Source organism: Emys orbicularis, chromosome 23 (assembly GCF_028017835.1).
Source record: "Emys orbicularis isolate rEmyOrb1 chromosome 23, rEmyOrb1.hap1, whole genome shotgun sequence".
Lineage (NCBI taxonomy): Eukaryota > Metazoa > Chordata > Testudines > Emydidae > Emys > Emys orbicularis.
The window spans coordinates 1974127-1997398 of NC_088705.1; the positions used below are offsets into that span (position 1 = coordinate 1974127).

Here is a 23272-nt window from a genome sequence, read left to right on the forward strand (position 1 = left end):
AACAGACTGAAGAGGGTCCATTCGTCAAACAAAACGACACAGCTTGGATATCTTGGGAATCTGAAGGGTGCTTGTGGGGGTGGGGAGAGAACAATATATAGGAGTGAAAGGGCAAAGGTGTGGCAAATTCAAAGAGAAAATACTGAACATTGCCAAGAATTTGGAGGACCCATCAAAATTGTAGCGACAAAAGGGCAGACACACAACGTGCAAGTCCAAGTGGGACCTTAGTCACTTTGTTTTACTGATCCCCACAGCTATGGTGGGGTGATGACAAAGGGGGAGGTAACACCACAGGCATTCCAGGCCTCTCAGCACTATACAGATTCCACGGCGAGGCATAAGAGAAGACCAGGGTTTTAGAAGAGTGGCACAAGCCTGCTCTTCTCTGAATTTTGGTACAGAATGTAGTTTTGGTGGAGAAAGTGCAGGAGACAAGGCTCGAGTCCAGAATGCAGGTTTGGTGCAGTGCCAGGCCCTTCCAGGCAAGCGGAGAAAAGATGAAACGCCTCACTCTTCTGATTAGTGGGAGCCCTGCAGCAGGCGAAACAGCTGCCCTATTCACAGAAGAGTGGCCCCACATAAGGCCAACTTATTAGGGGTGGGTAGGGAAGGGAAAGGCCATAAAAATCGACTCGAGTCAGCTACTGGAGTCTGGCTTTTCACATACAGAAATGGAATCTGCCGCTTCCTCACAAGGACCAAATGAAGTTACCCGATGGGAGTTCAAGGCAAGCAGCTCAGTTAGGAACTAGGGAGCAGACTGGACAAGGAGCACAGGCTCCAGCCTTTCCCGACATGCGTTACACAGACACTTATTGCAAAAGGCACCATCTCAGAGTAACCCCACAGACCCCACTCACTCAAGTGTAACCATCAGATCTTTCTCATGAAATGCCGTACATTTGACCGTGTGCTACGCTGCCTTTGAATGTTGCAGGATAATGGGAAGAACCAGGGTCCAAAGTGCCCAACTGACAATTGCAGGAGCTCAATGGGCAAGACAGACCCACCTACTCCTACAGGGGAATCCCTGCTCTGTGCTCCTGAGAAAGGCAAAATCCACCTCCTTTCCCCAGATTCCTGCTAATATGCCCTAGGGGAGGATGGGACAGTTTCCTCACAAGCCATTTTGTGAGGTGCATTAGGATTGGCCACACCAGAGTACGCCATTGGCCCACTGAGTCTGGTATCTGGCCTTCATCTTGGACCTGGTGCTTCAGAGGAAGGTGAAAACCCTCACGGAGGCAGCCATGCCAGTTGTGCTGTGCGGTCCACAGGAGAGACATTGCTCCCAGGACTCCCAGCACATTGTCTGCCTCACATCCCTGGGTTCTGAGACTTGTACGTCAGTATTTCAGCAGCTAGTCTTTGGGGATCCAACAGCTGAGGGAAACGGCTCATCACAGCATCTACTAAATGGGGGTGGAATATGCCACAGAGTTTCACGTGCACATTCGCTCGCTCTTCTGCAAAGCGGTCTGGCAGGGCCCACTGGCAGTGGTCACTGTACGCTGGCCCTGGGGCTCTCGGCAACGGGTGAGGGTCTCTAATGTTGCTAGGTCGTGTTGATGTGGGAGGCATTTGGTACGGCTCAGACCAGTATTCACGAAGATGATGTGCTGGGGTGTTGTACTCATTGGGAATGCTATAATGCCCAGTACCCGCTGGATGTACGGGCACTCCATAGCCTGGGAAAGACTGAGAGGACCTCGTGTGAGAGTTCTCAGCACTATATGGCAAGTAGCTAGTAACAGAGGAGACCGATTTGCGAGAGCCGTGCTTATAGTGGCCAAGGGTGTCCTGCTCTACACTAGGAGAGTGCTGGTAGACAGGTCTCTGTCTGCTGCAGCTACAGACTGCCATCTGTTCGGGGTGGGAATGCTCACAGTGACTGGTAGATCTGCAAGGCCACATCTCAGACATTTGGTTCTCAAGGGATCCAATGCCTGAGTCAAGATGCTCCTGAGAGATGTAAGGGAGAGAGTCCATATGGGGAGAAGGAGGAGGGTGCTGGTACCAGTCAGACGATCGATAGCTGCCATTGTTAGAGGGGACACTGCCCAAGGCACAACCCCCCTGGATTAGGAGGGGACTGTCGCTAGGTTTTGCTTTTTGGGCTGAGCTTTTCCTCTCCATGGAGACCTTCTGCCCAGAGCCTTTGTCGCTGTCTGTGGACACAGAGCAGAGGAGCTCTGCCTGGGAAGGTCTCCTGCTCTTTTTCTCCTCTTTGGCAGTGCTGGTGGGGCTTCTGGTTGGGGACAGCCTTGCATTGGCCCGTAGTTCATCAGCTACAGAGCGCTGTGGCTGGTTGATCCTTTCAGGGTGATAGAATTTACACTTAATCCCATAAGTGCATTTCTTCCCTGCAAGGAAAAGGCAGAACATAGGGTGACCTGCTGCAATTCACCAAGTGTGTACAGTTTACTCTGTACAGACACCGCTGCCCTCAAGCCTACGAGGCTAGTCTTACCGTAAGGGCACTGCTGTTTCTTGTGTTCTGGCACCAAAGGTTTCTTTCTCAGGAAGTTCTCCAGGCTGGGGCCATGCCGCCCTAAGGGGTCATCTGGAGGCATAAACCTAAAGGAAGATAATAAGCATCAGTCAGGAGCAACCACTTTCCTGGGCCAAGGTTTCAGTCTCTCAGCTGCACGAGGATTAAAAATTACCCACACCTGCGAACCCCTCCCCGTGCCAGCCAAGACACAAGCCCTGGCATGGCCACAGGAGTCAGTGATTCAGACAATTCCTCCAGATCCAACAGGGGGTCGTCCTTTGGAAGAAAAGTTTCCCTTTTAATCCTCTCTTAGTGACCCATGGCAGGCTGACCTGTTCATTGGCCATACAGAGAAGGGCTGCTGCCCATCAGTACTTTGCAAGTAAACTAGAGAAGGATTTGATTGAGATTGTTGCAAGAGGCCTCTTGCCCCAGGAGCAGAGCAGGCTGCCTCCCACGCATTGCTGGTCACGCCAATCCTGTGCTCTGCTGTCGGCACGCTGGGCCAGCTGATCGTTTCCCCGTTCATAATGCAGAGGAAGCGAATGCTCTGTACCAGTGCCAGGCCCGCTCAGGAATGTCAGCAGGGAGGAGCTCCTGGCTCCAAGCAAGCCAAGTGCAGTCAGAGCCACTCTTGGCCTTTTCTTTGTGCCCTCCCTGTGACTTGCTGCAGATTGGGAGGAGCTGTTCCACCTACGAAGCACTGAGTCACTTCCTCTCAAATACCTAAAGTCATTTGCTTTACTCTGTGTTTGACACTCACCTTTCCAGCCCTTACAGGTCATCTCCTCCTAACACTGAGATGCCACTGACCTTCTATTAATCAATGGTCACTTAAAACTGCTGTATTGTTTTTAAGCGCCTGGGGAACGGGAACGTACTTGTCGTTAACAAAGGAATACATCAGCAAGCGCTCCTCAATGAACTTCTTCCATTCCGGACGCTCATTCTGCAGGTCACGGTAAGTGTCGTTGGAAACCACGATGCCATCAGACTCGTATGCCAGTTTCACAATGAAGCGGTCATCATAACAGACAACGCGTTTGCCTCCAACCCGCCTGGAAGGAGTGAAGACCAGAATTTTCTTCTTTTCAAGGTCACGGAGAATGTGCTGGTCTGGAACAAACAACCATGAAAATGTGGCATAAACACACACAAGCCCATACAGCCTGGTATCATTTCCAGGCAACAGATGCCAAGAAAGTAAAGTGTAATGTTTACAGGAAAAAAATAACTAGCTAGGAACATGCGGAGTCCAGCCGGTTCCAAAGGGGCACAGCGTCAGGCTTTGACATTTCAGTTACTCTGTGTCCTGCGCAGACTGCTACTGTTAAAATGTTTCCAATTTTTAGGAAGTTTTTCAATTTCCCCACCCAGCATCCCTCTCACGGGCACTGAACCAAACTAAATTTAACACAGACCAAGACTGTCTTCTAGCTAAGGGACTGGACTGGGACACCTCAAACCTCAGTTGCTTGGAAACTCAGAACAGCAATTATCACCACCTAGACCCATCTGAATAGATCCCCATCCTGCTATATTCTTCCAAGCTGCTTGTCGGTTAACATTTCATACAGGTGTGCTGTATGGCCATTTACAAGAGGAAAAAATGAATTCTGGAGATAAGAAAAGGTAACACACCAAGTGAGTAAACCTCAGGAATAAGGAAACATTTTGGAATAAAGTTAGTTATGTTCTTTGAACTCAGCTACCTTATCTGAGCAAGAACTTGCTTAGAGGAGAGGTTAGGGACTTGAAATCTCACTGGTCAGAAGCTTGGTGAAGTTTCTAGTGCTCTTATTTTCCATTCACTACCTTGGAGCTTACTGGCCAAAAGGACCTTGGCAGGCTTATTAAAATGCTACAATTGGAAGCTTTAGAGATTTAGTTTTGGCTTTAGAGTTCCACACCTGTGATGGGCACATCTGGTCTTGGCTGTTCTTTTCTCCAGGATGGCACAAAGACTGTGATATCTAGGTGTCCTCTGTCCCAAAACCAGTGAACGGCCAGCAAGATACCTCGGCAGGAGAACACTTCTTTATTTCCATGGCTGCATTAAAGAGGATTGAAGAGGACCTTGTTTTCAGTATTCAGATACAATGTACTTTTGCATATTCACAGACAGCACACGAGTCAGACAGTCCAATACTAAGCAAGTAGAGCCAGTGTTTTGACATCTTTTCAAGGTGGTACTTTTGTAGACCCGGTATCCTGTTACTCTACAGCTGCTGAATTTGTACATTTATTGCAATACATTAAAGAGGTTGAGGGCACTAGTAGTTCTGTCTTAAGCTATTCTAAAGCTGCAATACCCACAAATCCTCAGGCCCATGGAGCACCCACAACTTTCATCAATTTTTAGCACCTCTGAAATCGGGGCCCACTTGTTTACAATTAGGCACTCAAATCTATATTTAGACTCCCAAGTTACATTTCAGTTTTGCTGGCATAGCTATGTCGGGGGTGGGAGGGGAGAGAGGAAAGAAGAGGGAAATCACACCCATAGCCAACAGAGCGCTACTGGCAAAACTTCCTAGTGTAAGTGCAGTTCTGCTGGCAGAAAAAAGTCCGTTTGCAGTATAGCTTCATTTTGTTTGGAGAGCTGGGGCAAGCAAGCGATACCAACAAAAGGACTCTTGCCACTACAACTTTGTTCAGACTAGGAGGGGTCGTCAATATAGCTATATTGGGCAAACAGTTGTAGTATAGACGAGTCTTCTTTTTCCCTTTGCCTTACTTCATACCAAAAATGTGTTACCCATCTTTACAGATGAACTTTGTTGAAGGACAGAGCCTCTCCTCATTATACAGAGCCCAGTACGTGGAGAGACTACCTGGGACTGCACTGTGTTTGTGGAATGGCAGCTTCAAACCTGAAAGCCCCTAACAAATTCTGTATATCCAGCTGGCCTGTTAGAGACAATCAAGAGAAGGAAAAATTCTACCAGAAGAAAAGGGCAATCACAAGTATCAGAGGTTAGTTGCTAGTACAACACAATCCTTCCTACTGAATGGTCAATTAAGTCAGATCAATAAGTCTCTGAAGAGTTTATATATAACAAATGGCTGGTAATCATTTCTTTGCAGGTTCCAGTATTCACAATGTTATCAGTGCTTATGTTGCACATTAACTAGAAATATTATCAACTGTTTCCAAGTTACTAGTTTCACAGTAGTGACAGATCAGGGCTGTAGGTGGTATTTACTTTAGGGTGACTTTCAGAGACCATGCGTGTTGCACTGAAGAGTATGAAGGGGGAGTCACTCTTCAAGAGAATCCATTTCCGCTCACTACCCACTTAAACAAAAATTCATATTACATTTCTAAAAATATTAATATCCACAATGCAAAATAATTAGATTATGGTCCATGCAAACTCAAGAATCCTTCAGACTTCAAGGAACTTGCTTTATGTTTAAGCAACCCTCCCTTCAGTAGGTAAAAGTTTCTCTTGAAGGCTATGTTCCGAGTCAAGTATTTTTGAAACAAATAAGAACTACATTAAAGTGCATTACCAAGGTAACAAAGAAATGCAGCAGCATATTCGCATACAAAGAGCCTTGTCTCCTATCTCTTGGATGATGGACAACTGACTACTCTTGAACCTAGTTCATTTTGTTACACACACTCCTGTATTCTAACTGGCCAGCTTCAATCAGGTCATCTTGTGATCCATTATCATAAATACAGTCCGTGATCTGGGGCTCAGATACCCAAAGAAAACACATGAAAGGCAACTGCTCATGTTGGTGTTCTCTGAAGAGCATTCATGTCATATCACTTTTCACAAGAACCAGGGTTGTAACTCTTGTATCCTTGCCAAATTCTAATTTAGGTAATTACATGGTGCCTACTTAAGTTCCTTTGCAGTTTCAGAGAACAAGATTTGTTTCCTGTCCTAAACCGTAGTGTAATGTTAACATGTGCCAATAAAAAAATGTCACGGTTCACGTCAGAGGCAGCTGCATTTCACTGCTGAAGATATTCCTGGTTCAAAACTGCTTGGGGAGCCTTCCTAACAAAAGATGCTATATAAATGTAAGATAACACAAACAGGATTAGTATTAGCTGTGAGTATTGCCTACAAGTCTTATCACAATTTTTAAAGGTGAAAGTTCTTATGTGGGAAAAGCAATGGGCGCCTAGTCAGGAAAAATCTGCTTATTTATACCACCACCAGAGGTTCAGAATGGCTTATGACAATACAAAGGTACACAGATAACAAGAACAACAAGGAGTCCGGTGGCACCTTAAAGACTAACAGATTTATTTGGGCATAAGCTTTTGTGGGTAAAAAAACCCACTTCTTCAGATGCATGGAGTGAAAATTAGAGATGCAGGCATAAATATACTGACACATGAAGAGAAGGGCGTTAGCTTACAAGTGGAGAACCAGTTTTGACAGGGCCAATTCAATCAGGGTGTATGTGGTCCACTCCCAATAATTGATGAGGAGCTGTCAATACCAAGAGGGGGAAAACTGCTTTTGTAGTGAGCCAAGGCCCATACCATATTAAGTCATTCTGCAGTCTTAGAGACTGATCTGGCAAACTCTTGGCCAACCAGAGTAATGAGTAATCTCATTGTCTCCTCACAGTAGGCAGCTCTACATAGTCAGTCAGCGTTTGCAGTGTTGAGGCATAAAGCAGGTACAGTATAATTAAATTAAGTCAGAGATAACTGGAAAAAGCTGAAGCACAGACATGAGAGGGGGCATCTTTTTTGGTGCATGTGGGTGTAAAAACATCCCCCATAAAACATACAGAAGTAAATGCTCTGTGGAAAAAGCTCTGAACACAACTGTCCCTGTATTAGCCATTGCATGCTATATTCCTGAACCCTGCTCTTGAGTTCTTTGGGGAACAACGTCAGAAGTGCCTACATTCAAAGAGACTATTTGTTTCTCTGCAAAACAGTTAAATGCCAGAAACCTTTACATCAACGTGAGCAATATGTAGGGTGACAAATACCAAAGGCACTAGGGTTTTGGCCTCTGGATCCTCTTGTTAGGGTCTTATGAAGTGAAAGCAGAGGGCTTGTTATCTAAATTCTTAGCTTTTTTGTGAGTAAAGTGGAAAAAGGCGCCTATGTTCTTTCCCCGATAATAGATTTTTTAAAATGGCATGTTGCTCAATAGGGCTCCTATTACAAGCCTAAACATGGTATTTTGTGTTTTTTGCCAGTTTAGTCGCTCTGATGCAGTAAGAGTGATTTTTTTTTTTTTAAGTCCCTATGAATTTGCATGAAAAACCCCAACACATGGAGCAGCCACTTTCTAAATGAAATAACTTCGGCATGTTTTCTTCCCACCCTCCTCTACAGCAACAAAACACAACTTCTACTTTACCTTTTAGAATACAGTAGAACACCAGAGTTACAAACTGACCAGTTAACCACACACCTCATTTGGAACCGGAATTACACAATCAGGCAGCAGCAGAGACAAAAAAAGCAAATACAGCACAGTACTGTGTTAAATATAAACTCAAAAAAATAATGGGAAAGAAGCATTTTTCTTCTGCATAGTAAAGTTTCAAAGCTGTATTAAGTCAATGTTCAGTTGTAAACTTTTGAAAGAACAACCCTAACGTTTTGTTCAGCGTTATGAACAACCTCTATTTCTGAGGTGTTCGTAACTCTGAGGTTCTATTGTAGAAGGGTTTAAAGAAACCCAACACCATCCAAAGTTCACTTCCTCACTGAGCCAAACTCCAGCCTAGAAATAATTTTTTAAAGCTCATGAAACAGAGAATATATTATAATACAACTGAAGACATGCTCAGATACTCCAGTGATGGGAGTCAAATGAATACCTGACCGGGCAGAACTTTCACTGCTGCGGGACCAAGAATTACTACTTTCTCCTTCAGCTCCCAGCTCCAGGGTATTTTACAGATTATAGAACCATCATAATTTGAATTGGTTCTACATGGACACAGATTTGAAATGTTATTTCTATATTATTGTTATATGGAATTCTCTAGTTTAATCAAAATGGGTCCTTTGTTCTGTAGGAAATAAAAAGAGAGCCAAGCTAGGGGAGCAACTTCTGTTAGTGAGAGACACAAGCTTTCGAGCTACACAGAGCTCTCCTTCAGGTCTGGGAAAGATACCCAGAGCATCCCAGCTAAATACAAGATGGTACAAATTGTTTAGCATAAGGGGCTAACATATTTAAGAGACCATTCAAGGTGAAGTGAGCAATTAACAGTAGTAGGACAAGGAAGGGTCAGCGGGTTATCGATTGTTATAATGAGCCATAAATCCAGAATCTTTACTGAGTCCATGATTTTTAGTGTCTAGCAGCGTTATGACTTTAAACTCCCAGGCTTGTCTTTTGAAGGTGTTGTGCAGGTTTCCTTCAAGGACGAGGGCTGAGAGGTCAGATATGGAGTCATTGTTTTGTGAAGAATGCTCCATCCATGGGTGATTGGGTGTTTTTATCTTATTTTTCTGAGAGAGTTCATTCGAGAGCATAGTGATTGTGTGGTTTCACCCACATAGTTATTGGGCCACATGGTGCACTGGATGAGGTACACCACATGTTGTGATAGGCACCTGTGGGACCCACAGATCTTGAAAGGTGTGTTGGGGGAGGGTCCTATGACTGCAGAAGTGTTAACATTGTAAGAGACCATTCAAATGGGCAGTTAACTCCTTATTCTAAACAATCTGTTCCCCCTTGTATTTAGCTGCAACACTCTGGGTATGTCTACACTGCAAAGCAAGCACAGGCTTGAGCCTAACCCCCTTTCTGTCTACATACAAATCGTGTTAATCCAGGGCTCAGATCGAGGATCCGAAGGGGTTGGAGGGTGTGAGTCTGAGTTAAGCCAGGACCCAGGGTTCAAGCCCTATTACAGATGCAGCTCCACTGGGCTCATGTTCTGGGAGTATGCTACATGTATCCCTCAATCCCACAGGCCAACTTTATTTGCCCTCTTCAGAGTCAAGTTTTCCCACATTGCACCACGAACAAAGGGTTAGAGTGTCCACATTTTGGGAGCGTGCAGGATATGGACTCAGACCCATGTAACGCAGCGTAGATGCCGGAGCCCCAGGTTAGGACCCAGGGTTCAGTAATTCCTAACCTGGAGTTACAAATGAGTGTAGATTCTCAAAGTGTAGATTAACAAACCCAGGGTCTGCTAACTCGAGTTCTATTAACCCTAGGCTTACATTGCAGTGTAGACCTACCCTTTGAGTACCTTTCCCACTGAAGAAGAGCTCTATGTAAGCTCAAAGCTTGTCTTGTTCACCAACAGAAGCTGATCCAATAAAAGATATTACCTCACCCACGTTGTCTCTCTAATATCCTTGGACCAACATGGCTACAACTACACTGCAAACAGGAAATTAAAAAAAAAAAAATTAGTTTTACTGCATGTGTAAGATTTAAGCCACAGACCAATTTGAGACTGTTGCAAGGTTTATTTGGATATGAAGATAAACAGGGGGAATTGAACATCTACCTAGGTTTGTTTTGTTTCTCCCCCCCCATTATTCAAAACAAATGCAGACATTTACTGTACCCCAGGGACAGCACTGCTGCCTGGAAGCTATCTTTAAAACTTCATTGAGAAGGTTTTAAAATAGTAAGCTTCCAAAGTTCTATTACCTTACATCAATGGCCAGAAGAAACATACCCAAAAAGGAGTTTTTACAAAACCAATAGGAGTTGAAAGATACCCAGACATTTACCACCACAGTTCCTGAAAGATTAAATGAAAAACATGCATTCAGGTTTCTGGAGTCCCAGCTAACAAGTCAGAGTCCGTAATGAAAGTGACCAAATGGGCTGATCTGATTTGCCAACTACAGAGAAATTCCCTTAGAAGGAAGTAGAAGCTAATTTCCACTGAGATTTGCATATGGGGTTGAGAGCTGTACACGGAGGCCTGCTGCTCATTGTGCAAGTAAATCAGCAGGGAACATCATACACTATTAATACAGGAAGTTTCAGAATGGAATTCCCCTCCTGGTAAACAGCTTTAAAAAAACCCACACCAGTCAACTGATTGCTTTGCAAACATTAAACTTTGTTCCAGCTACAGTATTACTACATCTTTATAGGAATCAGAGGAGAAAGGTTCTTCCTTTAAATGGCACCTAAAGATCAAGTGTTATAAGTACAGAAAGAGAGAAACCAAGACAGACATTTCCAGAGGGACAGATTCTGTCCTGACAAGTTCTCTCAACTATATCATAACAAATATTTAGAAGAACAGAATCAAACAGTATTTGCTTTGGAACCTTTCACCCTAAAGTTTAGTCATAACAAGTGGCATGTTTCTAATGGGGGGGGGGGGGGGGGAAGCATTGGTTAATGCAGCAATGCAGGCATAAACCTGGATATGTAAATCAACTACTCCCCTGAAGAGGAGGCAACTACAGGCATGATACTGAAAAAAAACAAACCACCAAATTATACTTATGCTGGATGCCTCACCCCCTGCAATGTTTCAACTCCTCCTTCCTCAACACAGCACCAGAGCGGTTGGGCCTTCTGCATTAGGGAGGTCAAGAAATCCCACTAACTCTGAAATGGACAAGCAGGCCAATTCTTTTCTGCAGTTATTTCGTGTAATACAATACAAGTGCTGAACAGATCTATTTCGCCACAGTCCCAAATCAAGGAGACTAGTCACCGCACACCTGGTCTGCCCGTGACCATGTCTGCCATGCACTCGCCTTTGCTTGAGGTGGCTTGATGGAAGAGCATCCAGGGGTAAGAGCCTAATACTTTGCCTGCATGAACTAATAAATTCAGAATTAAAGGTTTCCCCAATAAAATTAACACTACCCACTAGCACATCTCTTAAAATAAGGTCTTTTCTCATATTAACACACTATGCTGGGAAATGCAGCTTTGTTGGAGAAACAATTATTAATGGAAAGGGGCCAATCTCTCTCCTACACACACTTCCAGGTTAAGTCCACTGGCTATAAGTCTGGTAGGTCAGTGTGCACATCAGAGCGCAAACACAATATTTCCTGATCATACTGGCCAAGTTGGGCCTTGGCTCTCAGATCTGTTATACGGTCAGGAGATAGGGTGTTCCCCTTCCTTCCTCATACAGTCTTACTCAGCCATACCACCAATCATGACTTGGGGGGGGAAAAACCACACCTGTAAGGCTGTCTCCATAAAGGACTTTCTTCTGCCCTGGGTAAATCTTCTAGAGTAGCTCTGTGTGCACTGGCATGTAGCTTCTCATTACCAGAGAGATTAAGACAATCAAATATAAACTGAAGGAAACTTGTATTTGAATTGAAGTGGCAGAATCAGATTTGAAGTCCGAGTGGATTATCCTCTGGCCAACTGGTTCCACAGGACTTGATTTTTTTTTTTTAAATCTAGAGGTAAGTATACTGTATGGTCAAAAAGAGTTCACTAAAGGGGAGCCTTCCTCATATCCCTCCACTTCTCCCCCCAAAAATCCACTTTAACCATTCTTAGGGGGCAAAACTAGGCTGAAAACTTTTAATCCAGCCTGGGCCAGAGCTGAATCTGTCCAATACACATGGTACCCCAGATCTCTTGATCAGATTGCCGATATAAAGAGGGCAGGCTCTCGCAACAGACGGTATGAGAGATTTGCAGATGAGTCATCTTGCCTCCATATTCACAGCTGTCAATGATGCTGCAGAACTGGGGCACCCCTATCATTTTAAACTGGAAATCTGTCCCTCTTTTCCTCCACCCAACCTGCAGATCTGCCATGAGATTTAACCAAAATGTTGTGGAAACTAGACCTGAGATGCCGCTTTACTCAAAGCTACAGCCTCTTCTAATTAACCCTGAAAAAATTATTTGTTGAGCAACTTCCTGATTTTGGAGCTTACGCACAGTAATTAGGTAACAGGACTACACATCGGGGATTTCACTTCTGCTTGCTAGTTTAGACAAGAACTTTAGCGTTTCATATGAACCAAGTCCGAAATTCCCAGTGGGCATAAAAGTCCCCATCATTCACACCCTGGTGGGAAGTCATGGCAGAGAAACCAAGGACTGGATGGGCCATTAAGACAGATTGAACCTCACATTTGTAGATGTTGCCCTTCCAGGTGGGGGAATGAGACATGTTGGTGAGACTGTTCTATCAAAGCCCAGCCTGGCCTCACATTTGTGGAGAACTTGGAGGCCTCCAGAGTTTTTAACCTGGTATCTTTCACAAGCACTAAATTCCCCCAAACCAAAAAACCTTAAGAAACGTAAAGAAATTAATTTTAGCAAGCTGGCATCAGATTAAATTATAAAGTAAAGACACTTCTCCCACTTAAGGGGACCAACATACCTCATTGCCACATTGCTTCCATCAATAACAATGGGTTTTAAGTTATTGCCTTCCTTCTCCTCCAACGGTGGCACAGGTGCAGGGGTTTTGTTGGTAAGTCCCCCACGAGGTACCAATGGGGCTTCTACGGCCTCCTGTGGGGGGTCGGTAGTCTCTCTGTCAGCAGCTGCAGCACCATGCTTCACAAGCTCCCCAAGGACCGTATTGGTGTCAGCATTTAAGCCCAGTTTTTGGAGGACGATATAGATCTCTTCTGATGAGTAGCCCAGTTTGCGGAAGAAGTCCACTTTCATTTGCATCTCAGCACTGTCCATGAGGTCCTGCTCCGAAATCCTAAGCCTTTCCTGTGCTGCCCGGGGTACCACATCCACCATGCTGAGCGGCTCACACTCTGTTGGGTTCTGGCCCTTGCCAGGAAGCACACAGTTCAAGTTGAGGTGACCGTTTTCAGATGTATCTCTGGAGCTCATCCTTTTGTCAATCTGAGTAACTTAATGTTTGTCAACTGGAAGCATCTCACTCCAGCTGGGAAAACCCAGAGCAGAAGGAATACTGTCCAAGTTCATAATTTTCCTCGGGCAAGTTCTGTTTTTCATTCACACCCAGTATCTGTGAATCAATATAGTGATCGTTAACTCCTAAAGACTTGATCTAAAAAAAAGGAAACGCAGGAAATGTTTTCACATTAACAGTCTTCAAATTCTTCTCTGTGGCTCAGATATTCAAGAACTCTGAAAATCCTTTTATTGATACTTCATGTTTATGTTTCCAAGGCACATCACAAGAATTGAGAAATCTTTAGAAATCCCATCCCCTACACCTTGTTAACGTGCAGATTGTTTGCACTCAATTTAATTCAGTGTTTGTCAAAATAGGGTATCACCTTCCTATAGCACATCAGATGCACTTGTTAAAATGGTCACGTTTCTCACGGCTTTTGTAATAAGGATCCTGGGATGTGCAACCTCACTCTTAGGACATAAATAGCACTTTTCACCTTCAAAGTGCCCTACAACTGTTAACTGATTAAGCCCCACAAACCTCCCTGTGAGGCAGGGTCAGTTATTAATCCTTGTACAGATGGGAAAACTGAGACTAAGGCTAAGCCGCTTGTGCAGAGTCATGGAGTGAGAGGGTCAATGACAGATATGGAATTGGGACGCAGATTCCTGGTCCTGTGCTCAGACCATGAATCGCCTTGTCTGTGTTCCACCCTTCAAATGGGGGGCACACCGACAGCCCCTTGGCTACCATGACGTGAGCTAAAACGTAGCCTATGAGTAACAGAGTAGCAGGATAGAGCACCTGTGCGCAACTGTGGCCTCAAGCTTTTGTAAAAAGATTTCATTTCCACCTCCTCTCAGATTCTTGTTTCAGGTCTGTGCATTCCTACTTCACAGACAGAAATGCAGGAAACAAACACAGGGTACACACCGATCGCTTTCCGGGCGTCTAACAGAAACCCCATGGTGCTGCCCTTCGCCCTGCCAGCCCAGTCCAGCGAACAGGGCACTGGCCCAGGACGCAGGAAACCTGGGTTTTATTCCCCCTCTGCCAAGGACCTGGTGTGACCTTCAGCAAGTCACTTCCCCTCCAGCCTCTGCTGCTCCTCGCACCCTGGGTCTGGATTTCGGCAGCGAACTCTGCAGAGGCAGGGACGGGGTGTGTAGAGGGGCTCGCACAAGGGGGGCCCTGATCACGTGTGGGGCTAGGGGAACAAGTCCTAAAACAGAGACGCCCCCAAGCCCGGCAGCGAACGGGGGGAGAAGGGGGGAGATAGCCCCTGGTCTGGCCCCCTTACCTGCCCCCCCGGCCAGCCGCGAATGGGGGCCAGCCCCTGCCCCCCCGGCCAGCCGCGAATATGGGGGGGTTAAAGCCCCGGCCCCCCGGCTGTACCCCCCGGGGCCACCCGCCGCTTAGGGGCACGGGGCCCAGCCCCTGGGCCGGCCCGACTCACCGGCCTGTGCGCGGCGCGCCGCGGAGGGTCCATGGGCGGCGGGGCCGGGCGCGCTGGGCCGGGGCCGCCGCTTTATACCTGGGCCGAGCCCGGCAGGTGGCAACGCGGAAGCGGGGCGGGGAGGAGCCGCGGCCATTTCCTCATCCGCCGCGCCCGGCCTCGCAGGGCCCGCCCTGCGCCCGTCCGCCCTCCCCCTAGGCCGGGAGCCGCCAGCGCCGGCGGGTTCGGGGCAGGCCCCGGGGCGAGGAGCCCCCGGTCCTCACTCGGGGGCGGGGTGCAGGAGCCCCCCCTTCCCCCACACACAGGGGGGACACCTTGGGGCGGGGTGCAGGAGCCCCCTTCCCCCACACACAGGGGGGACACCTTGGGGTGGGGTGCAGGAGCCCCCTTCCCCCACACACAGGGGGGGCGGGGTACATAACACCCCTTCCCCAGACACATTGAAATGGGGTGGGGGTGCAGGGACCCGCTTACCCCACACACTGGGGCAGGCTAAGGGGTTCCTCTCCGCTCCTCCCCTTGTGTTTTAGGGCTGAGCTGTGACCGGCAGCCAGGTGCTGGGTGTCCCCAAAGTGCCCCTCCATGGGCCGGGAGGGGCAGAGGTGCTGGAACTAGGGGGGCTCCTGCACCTCCCGGTGTGAAGTGGTTTCCAGGATACACAGGGTTCACAGTTTGGTTCAGTGGCACTCAGCCCCCCACTATACAAATTGTCCCAGCCCCCCTGGCGTGGGGGGAACCCTGCTAACCCCACAGCCTTGGCCCAGTCACTCACTGGCTGGCTCCGTTCTCCCCAGAATGGATCATGGCTCCTTGTACTGACGGCTGCTGTGGTTTGATTTATTTCTCTTCCCTATTTGGGGTGTATCTTAAAACCCCTGCCCCAGGGAGATGTGCACCTGAGAGCCCCATTTACATGGGCAAGGGATGTTTCTAGCTCTCTCGATTGCAGAGAAGAGCATGGAAATGTGACCTACATGCACCTCAAAGGCTCTGACACCAGCAGGCCAAGTAACAGGAGAACCCCCCAGCATTAGTACTTTTGAAAGTCTCAGGAGTTTAGGTGAGTCTCATAATTTTTGAATACTTGGAGTTGGTAACACAGAAAATCTCAGGAACTAAAGTGAGTGAGAGCTGTGGGGCTCCAGGCCTTGCGAAGGCAGCCGACGACATCCGGTGCCTCACTTTAGGTTGCCACATTTGCGGGAGAGGGGCAGGGAGCAGCATTTTCAAATCAGACAGCTGGATCTTCCTGGTGCTATGTGATCTTCCACAGGTATTTTTCCAGCAACCTGTGCAGATTGAAATCCTAAAGCTACATGGACCCATCTGTTGCTTTGGCATGTTTTCTTCTGCCACTCCTACATTAGACTTCCTTTTGCTCCATCACAAATTCCTTGTTCTTCCTCAATAGTTTAGTGATCATTACTTCAGGGTATTTGAGTTTTTCAGCCCATTTTTTAGGTGGTGGTGTGTCCACATCTGAGATAGCTCAAGTGCTTTACATTTCTCTGCTGCCTCTCCTTTCCAGCCCATTTTTCTACATTTTTGTGTGGTTGCTGTGTTTTTACTCTCAGACACTTGAGTCTCTTCAAAGTTTTCACGTTTACATAATATGGCACAGGTTCTGGAAGCCACTGACTACAATTTACCCTGCTGAGCTGGTGCTATTACTTCTATAGAGTATGATGCAGCCAGCTAAGGAAAACTACAGTTATGACAGAAGCATTTTAGACATGTCCAAGACCAAATGGTTCAGTTCCACAAGAAGTTCATTTAGAAATCACAGCAAATGTGAGAAAGGAGGCAATTCCATGTCCTATATCCATCCTTGATCATGAAATTCCATTTTAGTGATAATAAAAAGCCAATGCTTTGCAAAATAAGTGCACAATGTTCTTTAGATTTGTTTGTTGCATTTTAAAACTTGCATTAGTAATTAATTTATTTTTAGATTTTTGATGTGTGCTATACAAGTATGTGATTTTTGGAGGGTGGAAAGAAGGGAGTATGAACTATTGTTTAAGAAAGAGAGTCAGTATCATATTTGCTTGATATTTTCCCCTTTCAGTGCCTTGGTCTCTTTCCAGTACCTGGCAAAGGTACTTATTTGTAGAATAATCACAGTTGATGAAGAAACCGGTCTTTTTCTTAAAGCACCTGGTTTTTATGCAAATCATTTTACAATAAGGAAGATTTGACTCAACAACAAGTGTACTCATTAGCCAGAGTAACTCTTCTTCCTGGTGTCCTTTAAGGACAGCCTTTGCTCTAGATCAGGAGTTGGCAACCTTTCAGAAGTGGTGTGCCGAGTCTTCATTTATTCACTCTAATTTAAGGTTTCGCGTGCCAGTAATACATTTTAACGTTTTTAGAAAGTCTCTTTCTATAAGTCTATAATATATAACAAAACTATTGTTGTATGTAAAGTAAATAAGGTTTTTAAAATGTTTAAGAAGCTTCATTTAAAATTAAATTAAAATGCGGAGCCCCCCGGACTGGTGGCCAGGACCTGGGCAGTGTGAGTGCCACTGAAAATCAGTTCTTCAGATGCATGTCAAGAAGTGAGGTTCTTACCCACGAAAGCTTATGCTCCCAATACTTCTGTTAGTCTTAAAAGTGCCACAGGACCCTCTGTTGCTTTTTACAGATTCAGACTAACACGGCTACCCCTCTGATACTGAAAATCAGCTTGATTGCCATAGGTTGCCTACCCCTGCTCTAGATTTTGTTGTCTGGATTCCGTTACTGTTTAACTGGATGCTTCTGTATTGTTAGGTGGGGCTAGAAACAGCAAAAGCCACTGCTGACAATTTAGAAGGGAAATTCGGTAGGGATGTGTAGCCAATGATTTTAGTACCTACGGTGGTATAAAACCACATTACAAAATTCCCTTTAAATAAAATAAAAGGCCACAGCTGAGAAAACCCTTTTGTCTGGTAATTCTCAGACATGTGGCCAGTTGGTAACATTCTGAGTTTAATAATTTAGAGATAAATTTTAAGAAGAGCTGCAGGCCTGGCCATTTCCCCTCCCTGGTGCAAGTTGCAAATTAGAGCACGTATTATTACTGTTTATCAAAGTACCCAAAAGTTTGCTAGGCACCTCCCAAAATAAAGAGGACATGCCTTTTTTCTGGCCTTCTTTATGTATAATAAAGATGAAAAAACATTAAAGTCAATTTTTTCCCCTCTGTGTAGGTAAACGTTAGCGCTTATTGCATAGAACTGGGCCGTGCAGCAGCTGGTTCAGACTGTACCCTAAGGAAACTGGCCAAACAGCACCCCCTGCTGGCAAGCAGAGGGAAGAACAGGCTGAGAGTGCTGTGCATGGTTTGCTTTTCTGTTTTTGTTTTTTTCAACTATATGGATTTCACACACTTCCCAGAGTTAGATGATAAATAAACAGAGGGAGAGAGAAATTAAAAGAGGGCAAAGCTGTTTCTTTTGTGAGATTTGATACAAGACAGGGTAGATAAAAATCAATGATTTTTTTAAAAAAATCAAAAAAATTGGATTTTTTTGATATTCTTTTTGAGGAAAAAACCTATCTAAAGATAGTTTTAATTAAGATACATTATATCTCAAAGATATCTCATCATGGAATAGGGATTATAAATTCTAATTCTATAGTATGAGACAATATATTCATGTAATCTTTAAGAAAAGTTTTGTAAATGAGTTCCAATAGTTCATGGGGTTCCAGGGGCTTTTGAATAGATTATTTAGGTTAATCTTTCTATCTACCCAATGTGACTCACTGCTCAGTCTAGAAGATACCATCAGACATGCTTAGTTTTGCAGTTCTCAAACTGTGGCTTTGTGTCTCCAGATGTAACATGCTGGTGTAACGGATGCTGGCTTTGGTGGGACACTTCCGAGAGTGCCAATTCAGGACAAATTGCTTAGAGCAGGGCAGTTACAGCCCAAGGCTGGAGTTCCTTTACTATTAAGGCACCAAACCAGCCAAACAGAGAGGACTTTGGTCTCACCCCACTGGCTAACCATAAGTCACACAAGCAATTCCCTTAGACACTCCAGTTTCCCAGTATCACCACCAGTGCCACTCGTTATGGGGACGAATGGTTATGAAAACCAATACCCCAGTAAAAGAAAAAAAAGGTTCTCCCGAGCTGAAAGGACCCAGGTCAATATACAAATCAGATCTTACCCACAAATCATGCTGTTGCCAATCCTTTAGTATCTAAAATCTAAAGGTTTATTCATAAAAGGAAAAAGATATAGATGAGAGCTAGAATTGGTTAAATGGAATCAATTACATCCAGTAATGGCAAAGTTCTTGGTTCAGGCTTGTATCAGTGATGGAATAAACTGCAGGTTCAAATCGAGTCTCTGGAGTACATCCACAGCTGGGATGGGTCATTCAGTCCTTTGTTTAGAACTTCAGTTTGTAGCAAAGTCCCTCCAGAGGTATGAAGCAGGATTGAAGACAAGATGGAGGAGCTGCAGCAGTTCACAAAGTGTATCTGCCTTCTTTCAATGGGTCAGTTGTATAGCTGATGGTCCTTAGTGGGCCATCAAGCAGGCTAGGCAGTGCTGATGCCAAGCTGTCTGGGGTGTCACCCAGAAGCATAGCACAAGTTTGAAATACAGACAATATAGAGCCAATACTTATACCTTTAAATACAAAAATGATACATGCACCCAGAGAGCATAATCATAACCAGCAAACCATAACATTGTCTTAGACACCTTATTTGACCCCCTTTATACAAGATTTGGTGCCACTGCAGGACCTTGGTTGCAACAATGATCTATATGGTCCCAGTTTGTGTCAATAACATCACAGCTTAACAGCAAAAATGTTTTTAAATAAATAAATAATATGTAGAGGTGAGAAATAACAGACCTCAACTCTATTGTCCCTCTGCAAATTTGTGTACACAGAGTCAATCCCTTACCTCTCTCTAAAAGTTCAATGAACAGAAGATTGTTGGGGCGGAATAGATCTGGACAAGGAGAAGAAGTCTGGAGATAAATGTGAGAAGTGAGGGACATACGCTTGTTTTGTTAAAATATTATGTTTGCTGTTGAAGAAAAAAATCCAGAATATTTAACGTTGTTGTTTTAGTTAAATAAAACAATTTAAATGTCTGTCTGGTGATGTTCTCCTCCTAATACAGCATGGCAAGAAAATCCTCCAAATATTAATGATTAACCTGTTGAATTGGAGATAGTTCAACTCCCAATGACTTCATAAATATCTGCTTCAGTTACCTTTGGTAAATGAAATAACCAAACAATAACTCATTTTCTGATATAGCTGTAAAACTAATCTGAAAAGTTTTCAAAATAAATCACTTAAAAATGTCTAGTGTGTACCTTCTAAAAATGAAACCTACTTCCATCTCTGAGTTGTGAAGAATATGTATTAAGGTTATAGCAACCAACAAGAATGCACTTTTATGTAGAAAACCATGATTAAATCGAGTCTTCCTGAATAGTGATTTAAATCAAATCCACCCTGATACAATAGAGAGGTGATGAGGCAGCAAGACTGCTCCAGAAGGCAAGAGCTGCAAGGGAGAAAGCTCTTGAACCTGCAATGCTGAGGTTGTGTGGAGGAAGCTAGTATGGGAGGAGGATGAGAGTCCATGAGCTTGGCTGGTCGGTCATGGATGGTTTCAAGAATGAAGCCAATCCTGAAATGACTAGGAAGCCATTGAAAAAATACCAATATTTCAGTGGACCATCTGAACTCGCGGCGCTTCACTCAGCTTTGTGTACTCGGCGAACTGGAGACACAGTGGGGATCGGAATGAGCTGACCTGAAGCCTCAGAAGCGTAGAGAGAGTGGACTGCACACCGCAGCGCTCAGCACCTTTAATCGAAAACGTTGTGAGCCTGAAAAAAGCAACAGCCTCTGAGGTCACGTAGGAGGCAAAGCTGTAACTAAGGTCAGATTGTAAACCAATGGGCTCAGTCTGGATTTATAATGTTACTTTTACCCAATGCAGAATTTAGGTTTATGTATTTTTGCTTCCATACTGAAGTTTCTGATCTCTGGAAGCGAGTTTCCTAGAAAACAGCCGGTGTAAGAGGTTTCAGTTCAGAGCCGGAGCTCTTGATGTAGGCAGAACAGTGATGGCAGCATGCATGCACCTGTTTGTTGGTTCAGGAACAAACAAGAAGAGTTCTCATTTTCCTATCCATATCCTGGACCTTTTGCAGTAGGGCCTTGTATCCCGGGGAGGCAGAATGCACATTGCTCTGCAGCTGAGCAGAGGCGCTCTCCCCTCTTCCAGGGTGTGTGTGCACCTCCAGCTGTCACTGAATAAATTGCATCCGAGGCAGTTGCAGGTTAATTAGGGCTAGTTTCTAGTTCCTGTCTTTGCATATTTGCATTCACAAGAAAGGATGTATGGAAATCCCCTCTGCAGAATGCACATGTACGGGCCTTTCCTGATAAGGAGCTTCCTGTGAGTGACGGGGGCAGGGTAGGCAAAGCTAGACACCAAGCCACGCAGTTTATTAAGATGACTCGACTTTGGATGGCAGCTGTAGCTAGCAGCACATTTCACTCTCTTTTTAACCTCTGGCAATAAAGGAGTAGATTCTGCTTTCCACAAGCACTCTGAGTACCACCTTACTCCCTGAGTAGCCTGAGAGCTCCTTCCAGAGTAGGGCCTTGTCTAGTACTTTCACAAAGTGGAGTTATTATTCCAGAATAAAGTCACTTTTATTCAGAATAGATTGTCCACACAGAGAGCTAGGTCAGAATAGCTATAATGGAATAGCTTATTCCACTGTGTCTACACCAGTTAGTTTAGTTAGGCTAGGCAAAACCTTAGGTACTACTCAGTATAGCAGGGATCGGCAGCCTGTCAGGGAAATCCGCTGGCGGGCTGGGCCGGTTTGTTTACCTGCCGTGTCCGCGGGTACGGCCGATCGCAGCTGCCATTGACTGCAGTTGGCCGTTCCAGGCCAATGGGGGCTGCAGGAAGCGGCGGCCAGCACATCCCTCGGCCCGCGCCGCTTCCCGCAGCCCCCATTGGCCTGGAACAGCGAACCGCGCCCAGTGGACGCTGCAGGTAAACAAACCGTCTCGGCCCACCAGCGGATTTCCCTGACAGGCCACGTGCCAAAGGTTGCCGATCCCTGCAGAATAGCAGACTCTGGGCCTGTGAATGACAACTGTTAAATTGCAAAAGTGCTGACTTACTTCCGCGGAGCAACAGCCCTTTTAGTAACACCCTATGTTATGTCAAGTGCGCTTACTCGAGGAATCAAGCTATCACCTCACAGGTCTTTTTCACCCTTAGAAATTCATGTTGTTGTTGGAGGTTAACAGGACACAGAATGTAAACCCTTAGGAACAGTCGGACCCTGTTGCATTTGTATTTTGGAGCAGCAGTTTGAGCCTGTGAATTCCAAGCCAATCTACTAGGGATGAGGAGACTGAGCTACCACACCCGGGTTCTGAGGTTAATAACTCGAAGTGTTGTGGAGATGTAAAGCAACGAGTATCGTAACTATTGGTTTAATGTGTTAGACCTCCCCCAGTGCAGCAAGGGGCTCAGGGTGCAGCACAAAGGTCAAAGGACATAATAGCAACATTAGGGCTGTCAGTCCAGTTCCTAAGTCCTCAACTCCACCATACAAATCATGTTTACTAGCCCCTTTATTGGCCATCTTGGCTGAGAGTCCACGGACTGAATGGGCCACGGAGACTGAACCCCCTCCCCCTTCTAGCAGGGGTCCTCTTTACGTTCCGAGCTAGCACCTTGGCAGGAGACAGCGTGTGGGGAAAGCTACCCCTGCCCTTGCCAGGCTGTACCTGCTCTGTGGTTAATCAGAGGACTTCAGCATTCAGAGCTGCCAAGTTAGCATTTATTTTGTCCTGTGAACTTGTTTATCAAGTATTGGGATCTTTTGCTCTCCAAGCAATGACTTTTTCTTCCTGAAGCAGAGAAATCTCCCGGACTCACTGGGTAATCGGCAATACACTGCCGCAAAGTTAAAGAGCAGAAAGCCCACGCAAGCAACACTCTCTGCTAATAATTGGTGGGGGAAAACAAACTGGTTGCACAAGTGTCCCTCTAACACCAGCCACTATATTGTTGTGCTACCTCCTTCCTACATGCTGCACATCTGCTGCAAAATATCAGCGATAGCCTCCTATCACAGAAATGTCCCTGTCGTTTGCTAAGTCCACGTGTTGGTTGGCTGCAGTTTCTAATCATGGATATACCGTATGCCCTGAAACGCCTAGGAGATGTTAGTAGTGCAGAGCTAAAGGCATCAGAGAACACAGTTTTTGTTGAACAAATATTTGATTGTTTAAATGAGATCTTTCACTAGATCACAGGATATTTCGGCCCAATCAGCGTAACCAGAAGAGATGAGGATTTGTGCTGGTCCCTGAACACTGGCCTTTAGAAAAAACAAATCCTTCTAGGAAATGGAAACTTTTTGTTCTGCGAAAATGAAAATGCAGCATCCCTGAAATAACTGAACAAAGGGGATAATGATGGATGAGTTCTGATTCCTCTCCGTCAACGC

General features: G+C 45.4%; 1 protein-coding gene across 1 annotated transcript; it reads right to left on the reverse strand.

The window, feature by feature from the left end:
* Positions 1-1320: 1320 nt before the first annotated feature.
* ZC3H12A (zinc finger CCCH-type containing 12A) lies at positions 1321-14800 on the reverse strand. The gene is made up of 6 exons (XM_065421772.1): positions 14754-14800; positions 12797-13405; positions 4408-4547; positions 3379-3613; positions 2474-2580; positions 1321-2366 (listed from the first exon to the last, which is right to left on the reverse strand). Exons 2-6 carry the CDS (start codon positions 13264-13266, stop codon positions 1321-1323), a joined length of 1998 nt encoding a protein of 665 aa, XP_065277844.1. The 5' UTR covers positions 13267-13405; positions 14754-14800.
* Positions 14801-23272: the final 8472 nt, after the last annotated feature.